Source organism: Panthera uncia, chromosome D4, assembly GCF_023721935.1.
Source record: "Panthera uncia isolate 11264 chromosome D4, Puncia_PCG_1.0, whole genome shotgun sequence".
Taxonomy (NCBI): Eukaryota; Metazoa; Chordata; class Mammalia; order Carnivora; family Felidae; genus Panthera; species Panthera uncia.
In genome coordinates this window covers 79,339,463-79,361,557 of record NC_064807.1, presented here as the reverse complement: position 1 = coordinate 79,361,557, position 22,095 = coordinate 79,339,463, and the positions used below count along the sequence as shown (strand labels likewise).

The 22,095-nt window shown below is 38.6% G+C and overlaps 2 protein-coding genes across 2 annotated transcripts; one reads left to right on the top strand and one right to left on the bottom strand.

Moving 5' to 3' along the window:
* Nucleotides 1-2,280: 2,280 nt before the first annotated feature.
* On the bottom strand, nucleotides 2,281-3,642 carry LOC125922411 (olfactory receptor 1J4-like; the record flags this gene model as incomplete). The annotated part of the gene is made up of 2 exons (XM_049630059.1): nucleotides 2,281-3,198; nucleotides 3,634-3,642. Coding segments are annotated over 2 exons (927 nt in total), but the record flags the coding sequence as incomplete, so codon positions are not given.
* Nucleotides 3,643-16,105: 12,463 nt separating this feature from the next.
* Nucleotides 16,106-17,337, top strand: LOC125921037 (olfactory receptor 1L8-like). The gene has a single exon (XM_049628338.1). It carries the CDS (start codon nucleotides 16,330-16,332, stop codon nucleotides 17,272-17,274), a length of 945 nt encoding a protein of 314 aa, XP_049484295.1. The 5' UTR covers nucleotides 16,106-16,329; the 3' UTR covers nucleotides 17,275-17,337.
* Nucleotides 17,338-22,095: the final 4,758 nt, after the last annotated feature.

The window sequence follows — 22,095 nt, the reverse complement described above, 5'->3', positions numbered from 1 at the left end:
CTTACAAAGCTTCTAAATGATCTGAGGATGCAACCAGGAAATATATGTAACAGAAACACAGGAAAGAGAAACTACAAACTAATAAACTAAAGGGATGGTTACCCATAGAAAATGGGTCAGGGGACAGATGGAAAGAATGGAGAACTGGGAATAGTATGGATACTACTATAATGTAAATTCAACCTATTTATACACATTAAAACCCATGATTTCAAACTGATATCTCCAATTCCAGTTTGATGCCATAGAATTCTTTCTAGCCTCTCCTTTTCCATGTACATAGCTCCTTTCCCTGATAGTGAGAAGTCATTCCCTTTTCTACAATATGTTTATTTATTTACTATATCTGTGAATGCATGTTAAGTAATTTTAGAATCTTCAACTCATACCACTGTAATGACAAATTAACTGAAGCTTAAAAACTTCGCTTACAGTTTTTTCTTTACTATGGGTATATAGATAAAATTCTGTGTTCAAGAGTTACTTAGATTAGGTATTTTATTTTCCCCTTTAGTCTAATTATGGTATTAGTTTGAAATATAGCTAGGTTTATTTGTTTTGTTTTATTCTATTTTGTTTTTCCCCCATATTAATTTTTACTAGGTAAAAGATAACATAGTCAAAATCATACAAATAAATAGACTCATCTCCCCATCCTTTCTTGCCCATTGTTGCCTACCTTCTGTAGGTAAGCAATCTCACTAGTTTCTGATTTATTCTTCCTGTGTTTCTTTTTGCTCTAATGGGAAGGTACATACATATTTTATTTCCCCTTCATTATTATACAAAAAGTAGTGAGCTACAAAAAAAAAGTTTGTCATTATTTTTTCATAGCTACAAAGTAGACAACTGCATTGATGTTCCATAGAGTTTCCTTTTGGAGTCCTATAATGAGATGGTGGGGATGAATGTGCTAAATGCCATTGAATTGTATACCTCAAGCAGTTAAAATTATAAATTTCATGTTATCTATATTATACTACATTAAAAAATCTTAAAGAGAAAGCAAGAAGTCATCTCTACATAAAGCACAGGAAAAACATATATTAATAATAAGTATGGTTAATAAGTTAATAGAGGGGGAAATAGAATAACAAAATATATATTTGTTTTTAATTTTAATTCCAGTATAATCAACATACAGTGTTGTATTAGTTCCAGGTGTACAATATAGTGATTCAACAATTCTATGCATTACTCAGTGCTCATCATGATAAGTGTACTCTTAATCTCTTCACCTATTTCATCCATCCCCCATCCCCCTCCCATCTGGTAGCCATCAATTTGTTCTCTGTAGTTAAGAGTCTGTTTTTTGGTTTTTCTCCTCTTTTCTTTGTTTACAAAATACATATTTAATTAATCAAAAGGGAGAAAGAATAAATACGACACAGATGTCTCAAATAGAAAACATATAGTAATATGAAAAACATAAATCCAAATATATTATAATTAAATATTACTAGATCAAATTCTCCATAAATACAATGATTATGAATCTATATAAAAAAGAAAACAAAACTTCACAGTGTTAACAAGGGACACCTCACAGATATAAGGACATAGAACAGTTTAAAGTTATAGAAAAGAAATACCATGTAAACAGTAACCAGAAGAAATCTGGCATATCTATACTAATATCAGAAGAAGTAGATGAGATATTAAGGCAAGAGCTGCTGCTAGAGATAAAGAGAAATATCTCCTATTTATAAATACAGTCGTATGTTAAATGAATAAAATGGCTCTCTGAGGAGCCTTGTTTTGTAGCATTTGCCAATTTCTACAGTGTAATTATTTCCACTATGGCTGATTTCAGTCTACCAACATGATGTCATTGAATGTGGAGTCGGAAAGAGACATTCACATTTAGCTTGAAGCCAACGCAAGCCAGCCTCAGCACACCACTTTTTAAAAGAGTCAGTACACAGGAGCAGATCATGATGCTAAATCTGCATGTCCTCAATAACATAGTATATAAAATTTACAAGCAATGACTGAGCATGTCTAAAAGGGGAAACAAATTCACAATTATAATTGTGCAACATGTTTTGCATAAGATTTTGTGCACATAAGAGATGATGAACAAGCAGGAAAAAATTAAGGGTAAAGAATACTTAACAATCCAAGTGACAAACTTGACCTAGTTGACAATTGACAACACCTCATACATGACAGAAGAACATATATTCTTTTTAAGTTACACAGAGTTGCCAATCACACAGTAGTTTTAGTCGATGTATCTCACTGTGCATAACTGCAATAAGAGGATTTAATGATTGTCACTTAAAAGTTAGCCCTATTGACAAATATTTGTAGGGCCTGTTTTATATCTTTGTTCCTCAGGCTATAGATAAAGGGGTTCAGCATAGGGGTAATTACTGTGTACATGACTGAAGCAATTATGTCTTTGTCATTAAAGTTCCATGATAAGGAGAAAAAGTAAACACCTGCAAGTGTCCCATAGTATACAGACACCACAAGAAGATGGGAGCCACAGGTAGAAAAGGCTTTAAAGAGTCCTTTAGTGGAGGGGACCCTTAGGACAGTTGTCCCTATATGAATATATGAGCCCAAGATACTACTCAAAGGCAAGATGAAAAGAATTCCTCCTTCAGTAAAGATGATCAGCTCATTTAGAGAAATGTCTGAGCAGCTTATCCTCAGGAGCACAGTGAGGTCACAAAAGAAGTGAGGGATGGTATTATCACAGAAGGACAGTTGGACCAAGAGGAGGGTGTGCAACAGGGCATGAATGTAACAGAAGAACCAAGATCCAGCCACTAATGAGATACATAGCTCCTGCCTCATGACAGTAGAGTAGTGGAGTGGCTTACAGATGGCCACATACCTGTCATATGCCATCACTGCAAGAAGGAAATTGTCAAGACAACCAAAAAATATTAAGAAATACACCTGTGAAATGCACCCCACATAGGGAATGGATTGTTGCTGAGTCTGCATGTTCATGAGCATCTTTGGAACTGTGACAGATGAAAAGGAAACATCAGTGAAGGCCAAGTGGCTAAGGAAGAAATACATAGGCGTGTGGAAGCGAGAGTCCAGCCTGACGAGCAGGATGATGAGCAGGTTCCCCAGCACTGTAGTCAGGTACATGCCCAGGAACAGGGTGAAGAATATGCCCTGCTGCTCTGGCTGGATGGGGAGCCCCAGGAGGAGGAACTCGGACACGCTGCTCTGGTTCTCCCTCCTCATGTTGTTTTTTCTCTGCTGGCAATGGGGAAAAGTGGAGAATGTTCATGAACATGTCATAACATTATAGTGAGGTTCTTTCTATGCAAATTTTTTTAACTACCTTTCTGTTTATTTTTCACAACTCTTGGTACATGAGTGTGCCCCATTCTGGCTCCAATATACATGAGACCCTCACATTAACCAGGTTTATTCCTCTCCAAAAAACAAACAGCACTTATTCTTTATTCAACAAATATTTAGTGAAAAACAGCTTAGTCCCATATTGATAATAGCAGTGAACAAGAAATGGGAAGTCTTTTTTTAATTTTTTTTAATGTTTATTTATTTCTGAGGCAGAGAGAGACAGAGCATGAGTGGGGGAGGGTCAGAGAGAGAGGGAGACATAGAATCAGAAGCAGGCTGCAGGCTCTGAGCTGGCAGCACAGAGCCCGACACGGGGCTCGAACTCACTAGCCGTGAGATCATGACCTGAGCCGAAGTCAGTCGCTCAACTGACTGAGCCACCCAGGCGCCAAGAAATGGGAAGTCTTTATGTTCAAGGAGTTGACATCTTAATGTCAAAGCATGTTCAAATGTGAAATGAGTACCAGAAAAGAAATATCAGTCATTTCCTCTTAAAAAGGGGGTGAATCTCCCTAAGTTGGAACAGAATTACTAAGGCTATGTCACAGGCTTTTGGTGTAATTGTCTGAGTCCTGCTTTAAGTCATATAAAATTCCCTGTTACCAAAAGTGTCCAATCCAGGTTTCCAAACCAAAGTTAAGAATAGCACCAGGCACTATTCCATGTGTTTTACATGTCCTTTCAAATCAGATCCTCATTATAGTCCTAACAAATGGGTATTATTAGAGTCATTTTAACTATGAGACTACAAAGTGCACATTATCTAAATTGCAAAGGTACGCACAATTAAGTGCAACAGATAGAATCACGACATATGTCTGACAAAATTCCTACTCAACTACTTTGCATAGAAATTACAACGTTATTAGAGTGTCCAAAGAAGCTATTTGTCAACTACCTTTGTCCAAAATGTCATTAACTCCCTCTAAGAAAAATTGACCATTCGCATTTATACATCATACAATTTACAAAGGACTTTCACATGCTTTAACTTCTCTGAAAACAATAAGTATATATTTAGGGACTGTTCAGTACACAAGTCAAACTTCATGTCCTCATTTTATAGATGGGAAAATTGAAGCTAAAGTGATAATTGATACCCACCATGACTTGGCTGTTTGATGGTGGATTCCAGATACAGTATGTATTTGGAAGTTAGACTAGAGGTTAGGATAACCACATAGCCCTGAAGAGGGAATCAAGACTGACATTCTCACTCAAGAGTAGGAGCAGGACAGTGAGTTATCCTCAAGTACCACAAGCTTCCTCAGTGGCACTGGTTTTATCTGTTCATGGCTACCAAGGAGGACAGTGCTTGAACCTTATGCAGAGTCCTGGTTGCTCACTGATGTAGGCTGTGTCAGTCCTTACTTAGAAACCAGAAAAAAACACGAGGGCTGGAACAAACCAGGAACTTTGATTCAGGCAGGACCTCGAGAAGGAGACAGTTGGGCCATTAGCTGTGGAAAGGAGGTCAGACTGTGACCTTGGAGTATGAGAGGGAGCCTTAAGATAAGCCTGTCCTCTCAGAATTCTACTTGTCCTGCTCCAGACAATGGTGAAACAGGAACCTCCACGAGGCAAACATTGGATTTGGGGAAAAATAATAAAAATACCCCTTTTTACTGAGCACCAATTATGCCAGGCATGGGACTGAACAATTTGTGTGCATTGCTTCATTTAATCCTCAAAATAGCATTTTGAAGTAGGAATAGTTGCCTCTCCTTTGCCAGTGAAGAATCTTAACCTCAGAGAGATGAAGTCACTTCCTAAGATCACAAAATATATGAAGGCCAGACTGAGGATTGGGGCCCAGTCTGCCATACTGCAGACACTGAGTTAGTATATGACACCTGCCCAGGAGTAGAAATGCATAGGAACCTGCCTCCTTAATGCAGTAATATATATATGGCTACTATTGAAAGATTGTTAAGGAAATATTTGAGTTCACAGGAAAGAACCAGAGCCCCTAAAACATGTACATGAAAAACAACAACAACAACAACACATTCTAACATTTGGAATCACATATATATATATAACTTATAAACAAAATGCAATGTCACACATACACACACCATTGAGCTGAGATGTCAAGACTTCTTATGTATTGCTGGTCATGAGTAAATTCAGGAAACTTCTCCCCCAGATTGGTGATCAGCCTCTCTTCAGACTATGCAATCTCATTTAATTTACTATGATGTCTGTACAAAGATGGAAGAAGGAGTTATAGAAAGAGAGTGGGGCAAATACTTGAGTTCAGAGGGACTGATTAGGAGACCCCAGATCACGTACACAAATGCCCTACACTTGTTTAATGAGGCAGCTCTTATTAGACTTCTATGTTCTTGGTCTAAGAGAGGGAAAAAATAATACTGAGAGTCAATCACACACACACACACACACACACACACACACACACACACACAACTCAAGAAGAAAACATACATATGTCCACATTGTGCAAGCAAGGAAACACCAGACAGACACACATGGAATACATATGCAGACCTCTAGACACAGAGACGCACCTTGCCTGCCTAGAATTCCTAGCTCACTCTGACTTGTGCCACTCCTTAGCAAGCTGAGGTACCTTCTAATACAATTTCCTGCATCCTCAGCTTCTGTTGAGAACACCAGGAACAAAAAGTAAGAAGAAAGCCTCTGTGAGCCCATGACCTCATGAGCTCTCTGTCTGTCCTTGAGCTCCAGAGAAACAGGCAGGAGATACCATTTTACAAGCCTTGGAGAACACTCATGATAAGTCTCTAAGCTTCTGGTTAAGTAAAGAATCAAAACAGACTAATGGCCTCAACTTCCTAAAAGACCTTGGGGAGGAGCCTGTGCAGGGGCAACAGGGACTGAGCTGCTAGAGCCACCTGAGAGGCTGACCCATATCTCAAGGATACTCTGGGCTCCTCTTTGCCTGTTCATAGTTCCAGGGGGAAATTAGGAATGGCTTAGTCAGCTTCCATCACCAGTGTTGCCAATGCACTGGGTCAGCCTCTCCTGACACCACATTATGGTCCAGGAAGAGTAAGTCTGGCTTTTGCAAACTCCCACACCATTTGCACTTGCTACCATGAGCACACAAATCTAGCTTTAAGTTCGCATCCTGCAGGTCCCCTCCTCCCTTGGGAGAGACTTCAAGTCATAGAGGTGTGCCTTTTCTAAGAGAGTGTAGAGGGGGAAAATTGAGTCCTTAGGCTCAGTACTCAGAAGAACTGGGTCTGGGCTATGCCACTCATTAAATGTTGGCCCTGAGCACATATAGCATCCCCTCAGCCCTGTTACATCAGCTGTAAAGTGTGGATAAAAATTACATTGTCCTCAGAAGTTATTATTGAAATTAAATGAGATGATTCATGCTAAAGGACATAATAAATGCACAACAGATATCAACTCTTGTTATCTTTATATTTTTATCTTCCAAAAAAGATAATGATATCTAAAATCACTGACATTGCCATAGGATTGATATTGAATAAATGAGTGAATTAATTGATTATTTCATTCCATCTTATAGTAACGGCATATTCCCACCTTAAGAGATTAAATGAGTTAAAACACAGAATGAACTTAGAACATTGTCTGGCATTTTTTAAATCCTCAATAAACTTTGGTTATCTTATTGTTATAGATTACAGACTCATTGCATTCAGCTGCTCACACATTTGTTTCATTACCATCTTAGTTACTGATAACTCCATGTTGTTCAAACCAAAATATAGGAATCCTTGACTCCAACCTTTCTTTCACAATTCTCAATTTGTCAGCAACTCTTGTTGGTTCCAACTTACAACTAAATACAGTATTCACCAAAATTACACTACTTCGTCTGCTATCGTCCCAGCCTATCATTTCTTAACTGCATTGTTGCAGTAGTTCCTAGGTGGTCCCCTGCTTCCACACATCCCCTTTCTCCTTCAGTTTATTCTCAATACAGCAGCCAGAGTGATGTTGTTTAAATCTGAATCTTGTTACCGTTCTGCTGAAAAGCTTCCAAGGACTACACAAATAATTCATAACAAAAATCAAATCACAATGCCTAAAGGACATAGCCCCTGTTAGCTTTAAAATTATCTCCTCCTGGGGCCCCTGGATGGCTCAGTCAGTGAAGCATCTGATGTTGACTCAGGTCATGAATTCACAGCTCGTGAGTTGGAGTCCTGCATTGGGCTCTGTGCTGACAGCTTGGAGCCTGGAGCCTGCTTCAGATTCTGTGTCTCCCTCTCTCTCTGCCCCTCCCCCACTGTGCTGTGTCTCTCTCAAAAATAAATAAATGTAATAAAAATGAAAGTTTTAGTAATGTTTTTTGTATGAATGAATAAAGTATAATTATATTTTCCCATATAGAATATATACACAGTCCCCATTTTTGAATAAATAAATAAATACACAAACATTAATGAAAATAAATAAAAATAAACAAAAATAAAAATCTTCTGCACAGTGAAGGAAATAATCAACCAAACTAAAAGGCAACCTCAGAATGGGAGAAGCTTTTTGCAAATGGCATGTCTGATAAAGGGCTAGTATTCAAGATCTATACAGAACTTATCAACCTTAACACCCAGAAAACAAATAATCCAGTTTTTAAAAATGGGCAGAAGACATGAATAGACCTTTTTTTTTCCAAAGAAGACATCCAGATGACCAATAGACACATGAAAAGAAGCTCAACATCACTCATCATCAGAGAAATACAAATCAAAACTACAATGAGATATCACCAGTCAGACTGGGATACACATCAGTCAGAATGGCTAAAACTAACAACATAGGAAACAAGAGGTGTTGGCAAGTATGCAGAGAAAGGGGAACCCTCTTACATTGTTGGTGAGAATGCAAACTGGTGCAGCACTCTGGAGAACGACATGAAGGCTCCTCAAAAATTTTAAAATAGAACTACCCTATGACCCAGCAATTGCAATATTAGGTATTTACTCGAAGGATACAAAAATACAGATTCAAAGGGGTACATGCACCTGATGTTTATAGCAGCATTATCAACAATAGCCAAACTATGGAAAGAGCCCATTAGTCCATTGACTAATGGATGGATAAAGAAGATTTGGTGTATATATACAATGAAATATTAGCCACCAAAAAGAATGAAATCTTGCCATTGCAACTCTAGCTGGAACTAGAGTGTATTAGGCTAAGCGAAATAAGTCAGTCAGAGAAAGACAAATACCATAAGATTTCACTCCTATGTGGAATTTAAGAAAAAAACAGGTGAACTTAGGGGGGAACAAGAGAGAGGCAAACAAGGAAACAGACTCCTAACTGTAAAGAACAAATTGAGGGTTGATAGAGGAGAGTTGGAGGGAGAAATAGTTTAAACAGATGATGGGGATTATGGAGTTCACTCGTTGTGATGAGCCCTGGATATTATGTTAAGATGAATCACTAAATTCTATACCTGAAACTAATATTACATTGTACATGAATTAATTGGAATTTAAATAAAAACTTGAAAAAATAAAAATTAATAGTTAAAAAAATTTAAAAACACAATGAGGTATCACCTCACAGCTGGTAGAATGGCTATTATCAGAAAGATAAGAGGGTTGCCTGGGTGGCTCAGTCAGTTAAGCGTCCAACTTCGATTCAGGTCATGATCTCACAGTTTGTGGGTTTGAGCCCCACATTGGACTCTGTGCTGACAGCTCAGAGCCTGGAGCCTGCTTCAGATTCCATGTCTCCCTCTCTTTCTGCCCCTCCCCTGCTTGTGCACTGCCTCTCTCTCAAAAATAAATAAACATTTTTAAAAAAGATAAGAGACAATAAGTGCTGCTGAGGATGTGAACAAAAGTGACCCATGGCACTGTTGGTGGGAAGGTATACTGGTGAAGCCACTATGGAAAACAGTCTGGAAGTTCCTTAAAAAATGAAAAATAGAACAACCATATGATCCGGCAATCCCACATCTGGGTATATATATCCAAAGGAACTGAAATCACTATCTTGAAGAGATATCTGAATGTTTATGTTCACTGCAGCTTTATTTAAATAGTCAAGACATGGAAACAACTTAAATATTTACCAATGGATAATGAATATTGATATATATAATGGAATAATATTCATCCACAAAAAGGAAGGAAATTTTGTCATTTACAATATGGATGAACCTCAAGGACATTATGCTAAGTGAGATAAGTCTGACCACAATAAAAATAAATACTGTGTGGTCTCACTTATATGTGGTATCTAAGAATATAGAACTCTAAAAAACTGAGAATAGATGGTTGGTTGCCATGAGTGAGGGATAGGGGGTGAGAGAAATGGATGAGGACTAAGGGTACAAACTTCCAGCTGTAAGATGAATAAGTTCTGGGGATGTAATTTACAGCATGGTGATGATAGTTAGCAAGACTGTATGAAAATTACTAAGGGAGTAGATTATAAAAGTGCTCACCACACTAAAAATGTTGTAACAATGTGAGGTGATGGATGTGTCAACTAGTATGATTGTGGTAATTTTGTTTATATATATATATATAATTATTGTGTTTTACACTTATTTTTTTAATTTTATTTTTCAAATTTACATCCAAATTAGTTAGCATATAGTGCAACAATGATTTCAGGAGTAGATTCCTTAATGCCCCTTACCCATTTAGCCCATCCCCCCTCCCACAACCCCTCTAGTAACCCTCTGTTTGTTCTCCATATTTAAGAGTCTCTTATGTTTTGTCCCCCTCCCTGTTTTTATATTATTTTTGCTTCCCTTCCCTTGAGTTCATCTGTTCTGTGTCTTAAAGTCCTCATATGAGTGAAGTCATATGATATTTGTCTTTCTCTGGCTGACTAATTTCGCTTAGCATAATACCCTCTAGTTCCATCCACATAATTGAAAAAGACAAGATTTCATTCTTTTTGATTGCCGAGTAATACTGCATTGAATATATATACCACATCATCTTTATCCATTCATCCATGGATGGATATTTGGGCTCTTTCCATACTTTGGTTATTGTCGATAGTGCTGCTATAAACATTGGGGTGCATGTATCCCTTCAAAACAGCATACCTGTATCTCTTGGATAAATACCTAGTAGTGCAATTTCCAGGTCATAGGGTAGCTCTATTTTTAATTTTTTGAGGAACCTCGATACTGTTTTCCAGAGTGGCTGCACCAGCTTGCATTCCCACCAACATGCAAAAGAGATCCTTTTCTCTGCATCCTCGCCAATATCTGTTGTTGCCTGAGTTGTTCATGTTAGCCATTCTGATAGGTGTGAGGTGGTATCTCAGTGTGGTTTTGATTTGTATTTTCTTGATGATGAGTGATGTTGAACATTTTTTCATGCGTCGGTTGGCCATCTGGATGTCTTCCTTGGAGAAGTGTCTATTCATGTCTTTTGCCCATTTCTTCACTGGATTATTAGTTTTTTGGGTGTTGAGTTTGATAAGTTCTTTATAGATTTTGGATACTAGCCCTTTATCTGATATGTCATTTGCAAATATCTTCTCCCATTCTGTCAATTGCCTTTCAGTTTTGGTGGTTGTTTCCTTCGCTGTGCAGAAGCTTTTTATTTTGATGAGGTCCCAATAGTTCATTTTTGCTTTTGTTTCCCTTGCCTCCAGAAACGTGTTGAGTAAGAAGTTGCTGTGGGCAATATCAAAGAGGTTTTGCCTGCTTTCTCCTTGAGGATTTTGATGGCTTCCTGTCTTACATTGAGGTCTTTCATCCATTTTGAGTTTATTTTTGTTTATGGTGTAAGAAAGTAGTCCAGGTTCATTTTTCTGCATGTTGTTGTCCAGTTTTCCCAGCACCACTTGCTGAAGAGACTGTCTTTATTGCATTGGATATTCTTTCCTGCTTTATCAAAGATTAGTTGGCCATACGTTTTTGGGTCCATTTCTGGGTTCTCTATTCTGTTCCATTGATCTGAGTGTCTGTTCTTGTGCCAGTACCATACTGTCTTGATGATTACAGCCTTCTAGTATAGCTTGAACTGTGGGATTGTGATACCTCCAGCTTTGGTTTTCTTTTTCAAGATCGCTTTGGCTATTCGGGGTCTGTTCTGGTTCCATACAGATTTTAGGATTATTTGTTCTAGCTCTGTGAAGAATGCTGGTGTTACTTTGATAGGGATTGCATTGAATATGTAGATTGCTTTGGGTAGTATCGACATTTTAACAATATTTGTTCTTCCTATCCAGGAGCATGGAATCTTTTTCCATTTTTTTTGTGTTTTCTTCAATTTCTTTCATAAGATTTCTGTAGTTTTCAGTGTATAGATTTTTCACCTCTGTGATTAGATTTATTCCTAGGTATTTTATGGTTTTTTGTGCAACTGTAAATGGGATCGATTCCTTGATTTCTCTTTCTGTCACTTCATTGTTGGTGTGTAGGTGTGCAACTGATTTCTGTGCATTGATTTTACATCCTGCAGCTTTGCTGAATTTATAAATCAGTTCTAGCAGTTTTCTGGTGGAATCTTTTGGGCTTTCCATATAGAGTATCATGTCATCTGCGAAGAGTGTCTTCCTGGCTGATTTGGATGCCTTTTATTTCTTTGTGTTGTCTGATTGCAGAGGCTAAGACTTCCAATACTATGTTGAATAACAGTGGTGAGAGTGGACATCCCTGTCTTGTTCCTGGCCCTAGGGGGAAGGCTCTCAGTTTATCCTGTGTTTTACACTTTAAAGTTATGTTCTGTGTCAATTATATCTCAATAAAGCTAGAAAAAAGGAAGGAAGGAAGGAAAGAAGGAAAGAAGTGAAGGAGGAAAGAAGGAAAGAAAGAATTAAGTGAATGAATAGAAAGAAAGCCACATGAATAGGCAGGACTCTAACCCAAGGTTTTTTGTCTATGTATTATTTACTCTTAATATGTCGATTAAAATTTAAATATTAAACTAAAGGCTAAAGAAAAAGACACACATATATCGTGTGAGACAGTAGTTTATGCTGAAGGCTGCAGCAGAATGTGTTTCATTCCTTACACTTTGTTATGGATTATGTTCACCATGATACACAATATTCTCTATATAAAACCCACGAGGAAATTTTCTCTCTGATTTCAGTGCCAATAATAGTTGTTATCCTCACTTTTCAGATGAAGAAACTCAGGCTTACAAGCAACTAGCTTAGTGGCAAGGCCAACATTCTATTAGATATCTTCTTTCCTCAACACTAATCCTCAAAAACTTCCCTGAGTCTAAACTCTAAAAACACATACACTATTGGGGCGCCTGGGTGGCTCAGTTGGTTAAGCGTCCAACTTCAGCTCAGGTCACGATCTCGCGGTCCGCGAGTTCGAGCCCCGCGTCAGGCTCTGGGCTGATGGCTCAGAGCCTGGAGCCTGCTTCTGATTCTGTGTCTCCTTCTCTCTCTGCCCCTCCCCCGTTCATGCTCTGTCTCTCTCTGTCTCAAAAATAAATAAACGTTAAAAAAAATTAAAAAAAAACAACACATACACTATTTTCCCAAAGTCCCTTTGCTAAATATGACAACAACCATTGCATACCCTGTGCTTTAAACACACATAAACCGACATTAACCTAATCCCACACAGGAAAAAGAAATCAGATCCACATGCCTGCCAAGATACTGGAGCACACATACACACCACTGATCTACCCCCACTGAATCCCCTAGAAACTCCCACCTCCCTACTCTAGAATATACCACGGTCCACACCTGCATCCCCAAACATAAAAATATACACCCACATAAATATTTGTCCATTTCTGATAACCCAGAGTTGGGGAAACTAAGGCACACCCTTGAGATGTTGCAGTGAGATTAAGTGGCTCTGGAATGAGCCCCACATCAAAACAGAAAGCCTCCGGGCTCCCCTATCCCCTCGAGTCAGCAATGCTGGGTGTTATTTCCAGTCTGCTTCCTCTGCTTACAGCAAGCACAGGATCAGCTCCCTTGAGAGGTCATCATACCACAACTCCTTCAGCCTAACAAGGGCACCCGAGGCCAGCAGAGCAGAGCTCAGACTCGGGAGATAGTCTGGCTTCCACCATCAAGACAGTCGTTGCCCCTTGAGTCAAGACGTCTCTGCCTTCTGAGATGGGGAGCTAGGAGAGCAGCAGCATGCCGGGGGCCAGACTTGAGGGATTGGAGGCCAGTGAGGGGAAACGTGCTATTCCTTCCAAGTAGCACATCAGCTCCCCCGCCTTTCCTGTTTCTCTCCTTGTTAATCAGCCCAGAGTGTCATGGGAGAAACATGAGGGGGCTGTGCTTGGCTGAGAAGCAGACTTGCAGCTGAGTAGCAGATGTGGTGCAGACCAGTTTCTGGAGAAAGTGGAAGGCAAGAACAGCATCTGGATCTGGAGGTGAGCTTCGGTAAGCTGGACACCCCCTTGGCCAGCTTCCCTCCAACCTCTGGCACTTACTCTTTCCTCCCTGAGAATTTCAAATATTTTGTGGATTAAGCAGTCATAGTGTCCGACTAAAACCTCCACCTGGCTTTTGGTTTTCAGTCCATCCAATTTGACCTCTAGACCACCTACACTGTGTGCTTTGCTAGAAGTAAAACACAGGAAGGAAGGAAGGAAGGAAGGAAGGAAGGAAGGAAGGAAGGGAGGGAGGAAGGAAGGAAGGAAGGAAGGAAGGGGGAGGGAGGGAGGGAAGGAAGGAAGGAAGGAAGGAAGGAAGGAAGGAAGGAAGAGGCAGGGAAGGAAGAAGAAGGGAGGAAGGAGGGATGGAGGGAGGCAGGGAGGGAAAAGTGAAGAAGAAAACAAAACAAAACAAAACTATTATATTCCCAGCCTCAGCCATTCATCCTGTGTTTTGAGAACTGTTCTTCTTGATTCTCAGGTTCAAAACCTTTCTTCTTTCTAGTTATCATAGTAGGTGATCCTCACATCTATGACCTGGATCACCCAACATCATTAATTAAACCAAATCTCCACTAATTTCTTATTTCCACAAGCAGCCTTTTCACAAATGGCTCGTTTTTTAATATTGGCCTATGTTTGACAAACTGTCTTGCAGACATGGTCTCATTTGCTATTCATAAAACATCCGGAGTCAGCTTGTGAGCAGATGACCAAGGACAAATCAAGCCCCCATCTTTTGTCTTAACTCGAGGACACTGTCCAGCACCAACCACAACTCTCCATGCCAGACATGCCCCAGACATGCATGGCCAATTTTTTCCACCTGATTTTGGCCATTTAATCATAGATGTTCAAAATTTCAAATCCACCATTTGTGTAACACAGCAAGATCGGTCACCTCTTTAGCCACTACAGGGATAGATTCTGAACATGGGAAAAGAAAGATTGTTAGTTAAGAGGGAAAGAAAGGGAGGTCATTTAGGAAATGACACAGTGAGGAAAACAGTGCCTGTGCGTGATTGTGACAGACAGTATATACACCAAAACACGAGGAGGTGTAGCCTGAGGTTAAGAGCATGAGCTTCAGAGTGATTCCTCTTGGAGTTCAAATCCTGATTGCTACTCACTTACTTAGTGACCTTGAGCAAACCACTTCACTCTAAGCCTCAGGCTTCTGATAACAACACATACGTTGTGATCCCTCATCGTGGGAATTTGTGAGGTGCTTAGCACAAGCTTGACATGTAGTACATTTTCAATAATATTGGTTATTGTTTTTAACTTTAACTACTGGTTCACTCAGATCATGCAATGCCTAAACAAATCATCCTTCCATAAGATCTTACAAAATCATGAGGTTAGTCTGACAACTTGGCAGTGAGGGATATGATACTTCAAGCATGTGAGTTAATTGATTTTGAGGACAACCAGTCATAGCAGATAAGGGAAAGCAACAATGGGATTGATGATGATCAAGAGTTTCTCCTGGGCGCATGGGTGGCTCAGTCAGTTAAGCGTCCGACTTCAGATCAGGTCATGATCTCACGGTCTGTGAGTTTGAGCCCCTCGTCGGGCTCTGTGCTGACAGCTTGCATCCTGCTTTGGATTCGGTGTATCCCTCTCTCTGCCCCTTCCCCACTCATGCCTCTGTCTCTCTCTTTCTCTCAAAAGTAAATAAACATTTAAAAAAAAAATTTTAAGGGTTTCTCCTGAGTGTTCACAATATGCTTGTCTCTCTTCTGTCTTCTCATTTCTCACTAAATTCTCATGAGCATGTGAATATTTGTGTCCAATATCATACATAGTGAATCTGAGGTATAAAGATGTTTAGCAATTTACCATTGCATTGTAAGCATTTTTTTTTAAAGATTTACTGTCTTAGCAAGTTTGGAATATGCAATGCAATGTTATAACTATAATCGCCATGATGTACATGACATTATAGAATTGTTAATATCTGTACAGCATTTAACTGTTAAATGAGTTAATACATTGATATTTCAACATTAAATAAATAAATATATTAATATAGAATAAGAATTTTTAATGCATGAAAATCTAATGTAAATGGGTCATTGAAAAGGTGTGAAAGAATATGCTGCTTCTAAAGAAATTATTTCAAACACTTTCATGATATAAGCATGTTCGTTGTAGAGATTTTTATGGCAACAACGAATATATAAATAAACAGTGTCTCAAACTTTGAGAACCTCTATGTAATATGTTCATTGGTGAGATATAGATGAATATGCTGACTCCAAAAACTTGATTTAAAACACTTTGTTTATTCAAGATCTCTCATTGCAGAAACTTTTGTAGTAGCAATAAATGGAGGCCACTTTGATATCCATCACCGGGTAATTGGATATGACTGAGAAAAAGCACATATACGTCAACAGTTAATATATATAAAATTAATATGTTTTCATAGGTATTTTTGCATACATATATGGTTTCTAAATGTAAATTCTTCTATCCCTCCAGCCTTCAATATAAGGCCCTTGTGATGCCCATGGATTTGGGAAGGAAGGACCACATCAAGGACCATGAGACTAATAAGCTGTCCCTACAGAGCAACTAATTGCAACCAGAGAAAAAACAGACTTGCTGGGTTCTCAGGATTTGGGCTCTGGTCTTACAGTATGGTAAAAAAATAAACGTCTTGTATATAACTAGACTCAAGTCAATGGAAAGAGTCAACCAAACCAGCAGTGTTTCTGAGTTCATCCTCCTGGGGCTCTCCTCCCAGCCTGAAGACCAGAAGCCACTCTTTATCCTTTTCCTCACCATGTACCTGGTCACCATAACAGGGAACCTGCTCATCATCCTTGCCATCCACTCTGACCCCCAACTCCAGACCCCCATGTATTTCTTCCTGAGTTTCCTGTCCTTCACTGACATTTGCTTTACAACAACCATTGTCCCCAGGATGCTACTGAGCTTCCTGTCAGAGAAGACCATCTCCTATGCTGGGTGTCTGACACAGATGTATTTTATTTATGCTCTGGGCAACACTGACAGCTGCCTCCTGGCGGTCATGGCCCTTGACCGCTATGTGGCCATCTGTGACCCCTTCCACTATGTCACCACCATGAACCACCACCGCTGTGTCCTGCTGGTGGCCTTTTCCTGCTCACTTCCTCACCTCCACTCACTCCTACACACACTGCTACTGAATCGTCTCACCTTCTGTGACAACAATGTTATCCATCACTTCCTCTGTGACCTCAGTCCCCTGATGAAATTGTCCTGCTCCTCCACATTTCTCAATGAAATTGTGATAATGTCAGAATGTTCAGTTGTTTTGGTGACCCCCTTTCTGTGCATCACTTTCTCTTACATACGAATCCTCATCACAGTTCTCAAGATCCCCTCAGCTGCTGGGAAACGCAAAGCCTTCTCCACCTGTGGTTCTCACCTCACTGTGGTAACCCTCTTTTATGGAAGCATTTTCTATGTCTATTTACAGCCCCTGTCCACCTACACTGCCAGGGACCACATAGCAACACTTGTCTACACAGTTCTTACCTCCATGCTGAACCCTTTTATCTATAGCCTGAGAAACAAAGACCTGAAACAGGGCCTGAGGAAGCTGATGGGCAGGAGGAAGTCCCAGGCAGCACCCTCTTGACAAACCCACAAGTGGAATCTGCTTCACTTGAATCTAATATCTGTTTGATCTTGGTGAACAACTGAACTGTTGGAGATGAGCTTTTTTAACCCATGTGAGACAAGGCTGTTGTGGATGCTCACATGCATTGATGACAGCCCACCAATTGTCCCCTTCTCTGCTAAAATCATGATACTCTTCCTCACCATTCCTCCATTTCCCCATGAAGACTCGTCACCTCATCCTCCAAATACTGCTTGAAGAAACTAATTCTCTTCCCACAAATATTTCCTGAACAAATTGCTCTCCTTTTTTTGAGACTTACCCTCCAAAACCCTTCACATGGCAGCCTATTGCTGGAAATGATTACTGAATTTGTAGCTTTTGAATGTCTTTGCAGACATTTCATGTGGAAAAGAATGGAGGCAGAGAAGGAAGGGAAGGAGGAGAATTACATTTTAGCAACTTTTCTCATTGTGAGGATTTTTATAATTCCCCATTTTTCTCGGTCAAAAAACGTTTTCTTCCTTAAAAATTTTTACCCTTACTCCTCTCTTAAATTTTTTTTAATCTTTATTTATTTTCAAGAGAGAGACAGAGTGTGAGCAGGGGAGGAGTGGAGAGAGAGGGAGACACAGAATCTGAAGCAGCCTCCAGGCCCTGAGCTGTCAGCACAGAGCCTGAAGTGGGGCTTGAACTCATGAACCATGAGATCATGACGTGAGCCGAAGTCGGACACTCAACCGACTGAACACCCAGGTGCCCCACTTTTACTCCTCTCTTAAATTTATATCCTTATTAAATTGTTGTGCTTTTGTTCTGTTTAGTTTCCTGGGTTTTTTTTTTTTTACCATACAATTTAAAAAATGGGAATGGCCAGAAAGAACAAGAACCAAGAGCAATTACTTGAAAGTTATCCATTCCACAGCGAGGAGATTGGGACATTTCTTATTCCCATTTATCTTCAAAGGTATATGTTTAAAAATATGTGATTGAATGCTTCATTCTAGAAATTCCCACTCTGAGGAGTCTAATCTATGGAAATATTGTCATAAATATATATTGGATATTGAGATTTTTTCAGTCATTCCCAGATTATAACAGATAAAAATTCAGAACAACCTAAAATCGTACCAATAAAGAATAGAGAAATTAATTATGGTTAATCACATAGAATGTAAGAATATGCAGCAGGTTGAAAGAATAAAATGGATGTCTATTACTTCTTTGAAAAGCCATTAGGTAGGAAAATCAAGATGTTGCACAAGTAAAAAAGTATGAATTCATTTTTTTTAATTGTACAAATCTGTGTATGTGTGTAGTCACTAGAGTAAGAATGAAAGGTCAGTGGGGAAGAGAGAGGGAGAGAATTTCCAATTAATACATGGTTGTAACATCTGAATTTCTTTAAATTAATATATATAGCTCATATAAATCTATTAATATATTAGATTACCAAATAAATAAATAATAAAACACTGTAACAAATAGAGAACCCAAAATAAATCCTTATTTATATAATCAATTGATTTTTGCCCAAGTGCAAATGCAATTTAATGGAGAAAGAAGCAGCCATTTGATAAATTATGCGGGAACAACTAGATATGCCATAGGAAATAATTAGTCTTGACCCCTTACTCACACCATACACAATAGGCTCATAGACCTAAATGAGAGGGATAAAACTAAAATTTACCAAAGAAAACAGAATACAAATACTCACACACACACACATATATGTACATATATATAAATGTATGTATGTATTTGTGACCTTCAGATGAGTGAATATTTCTTTTTTTTCTTTTTTTCTTTTATTCAAATCCAAGTTAGTTAACATACAGTGTAATAGATTTCAGGAGTAGAATTTAGTGATTCATCACATATATAACACCCAGTGCTCATCCCAGCAAGTGCCCCCTTTAATGCTCATCCACCATTTAGCCCATCAACCCCACCCAACAACCCCCAGCAACTCTCAGTGTGTTCTCTGTATTTAAGAGTTTCTTATGTTTTACCTCCCCCTCTATTTTCATCTTATTTTTCCCTCCCTTTCCCTATGTTCATTTGTTTTATTTCTTAAATTCCACATGAGTGAAATCATATATTTATTGTTCTTTGACTGACTTATTTCATTTAGCATAATGTATTCTAGTTCCATCCACATTGTTGCAAATGACAAGATTTCATTCTTTTTCATTGCTGAAAATATATATATATATTTTCATATATATATATATGAAATAAATAATAAATATATATATATAAATATATATATATATTATTCAATTATACACACACACACACACACACACACACACCCCACATCTTCTTTATCCATTTATCAGGCAATGGACATTTGGGCTCTTTCCATACTTTGGCTATTATTGGTAGTGCTGCTGTAAACATTGGGGTGCATGTACCCCCCCCCTTCAAATCAGCATTTTTGTATCCTTTCAATAAATACCTAGCAGTGCAATTGCTGGGTTGCAGGTTAGCTCTATTTTTAATTTTTTGAGGAACTTCCATACTGTTTTCCAGAGTGGCTACACCAGTTCGCATTTCCACCAGCAGTGCAAAACGGTTCCCCTTTCTCCTCATCCTTGCCAACATCTGTTGTTCCTGAGTTGTTAATTTTAGCCACTCTGACTGGTGTGAGGTGCTATCTCATTGTGGTTTTGATTTGTATTTCCCTGATGATAGTGATGGTGACATCTTCTCATGTGTCTGTTAGCCATCTGGATGTCTTCTTTGGAAAATTGTCTATTCATGTTTTCTGCCCATTTCTTCACTGGATTATTTGTTTTTTGGGGTGTTAAGTTTGGTAAGTTCCTTATAGATTTTGAATATTAGCCCTTTATTCAATGTATCATATGCAAATATCTTCTCCCATTCCATTTGTTGCCTCTTAGTTTTATTGATTGTTTCCTTCTTTGTGCAAAAGCTTTTTATCTTGATGAGGTCCCAATAGTTCATTTTTGCTTTTATTTCCCTTGCCTCTGCAGATATGTCAAGTAAGAAGTTGCTGCAGCCTAAGCCAAAAAGTTACTATCTGTTTTCTCCTGTAGGATTTTGATAGTTTTCCTTCTGACATTTAGATCTTCCCTCCATTTTGAGTTTATTTTTGTGTATAAGATACCTAGGACTAAACCTAACCAAAGAGGTAAAAGATCTGTATGCTGAAAACTATAGAATACTTATGAAGGAAATTGAGGAAGACACAAAGAAATGGAAAAACATTCCATGATCTGGGGAGCCTCGGTGGTTCAGTTGGTTAAGCATCCAACTTCAGCTCAGGTCATGATTTTGTGGTCTGTGAGTTTGACCCCTGTGTAGGGCTCTATGTTGACAGCCCAGAGCCTGGAGCCTGCTTCAGATTCTGTGTCTCCCTCTCTCTCTCTCTGCCCCTCCCCTGCTCATGCTCTATCTCTCAAAAATAAAAAAGATTAAAAATTTTTGAAAAAAACATTCCATGCTTATGGATTGGGGAGAAAAAATATTGTTAAAATGTTGATAATACCCAAAGCAATCTACACATTCAATGCAATCCTTATCAAAATAACACCAGCATTCTTCATAGAGCTAGAACAAACAATCCTAAAATTTGTATGGAACCAGAAAAGACCCTGAGTAGCCAAAGTAATGTTGAAAAAGAAAACCAAAGCTGGAGGCATCACAATCCCAGACTTTAAGCTGTATTACAAAGCTGTAATCATGAAGACAGTATGGTATTGGCACAAAACCAGACACATAGATCAATGGAATAGAATAGAGAACCCAGAATTGGACCCACAAATATATGACCAACCAATCTTCGACAAAGCAGGAAAGAATATCCAATGGAAAAAAGACAGTCTCTTCAGCAAATAATGCTGGGAGAACTGGACAGCGACATGCAGAAGAATGAAACTGGACCACCTTCCTTCTGCTCTTCTACATGCTCACTCCTCTTCAGTGACCAGTCTCCTTTTTGTTCCTGGAACATAGCTGACATTGTCACATTTCAGAGCATTGCAGCTGCTGTACCTGCTCCCTGACATGCTTTTCCTGCAAATATCCCTGTAGCTCTGTTCTCTGATGCCTTCAATTCTTTGCTCAAATAGCACCTTCTTGGTGAGACCAATCCTCATCACACTATTTAAAATAGCAGCCTAGGCCCTGGATTCCTGATTTCTTCACAGTGTTGCATTTTGTAGCACTTAAAACCATGAAATTTACTCACATACTATGTTTATTTTCATTGTCATCCTCTACTAGAATATAAGCTCTACAAAAGGAAAGTATTTCTGCCTGATTTGTTCTCTTCTAGAAATTTCCATAAGCCCAGGAAACACGTCCTAAATTCCTGTCAAAAAATCAATTATTTTTATATACATTTATAGTTTTCTTTTCTAGAAATCAGGTCATGCTGTTTGTGGAGCAAAAGATAACCCATTTTTATAACCTAGAATTAAGAAGGCATAAGTAAATAAGCTGTCCCCACAAAGAAACTTCCAGTTAAAAAAAAATACATCCTACATTGGTTTAGGGAATTTGGGAATGAGATTTAATGCACTGTGCCTCTCTGCTGAGTTTTTAGCACAGGCAAAAACTAACTTAAGGATAATAAAGCCAAAATATTTGCAAATGTTTTACTTTTAGACACAATATGTAACTAGCAAATATATTACAAATGCAGTCTCAACTTCTTTACTTTAAACACTTAGAGCAATACTTACTTTTGATAACTATAGATATGATAGACAAAAGGACAAAAACACTAAATTGTTTATTGTTATCTCATTTACATAAATTTATACACACTATGAATTATCATTAAATTTCATATTAGTCATTTTTTAT

Coding starts and splice junctions, on each gene's coding strand:
- LOC125921037 (XM_049628338.1), top strand. CDS start 16,330: ATGGAAAGAGTCAACCAAACCAGCAGTGTTTCTGAGTTCATCCTCCTG.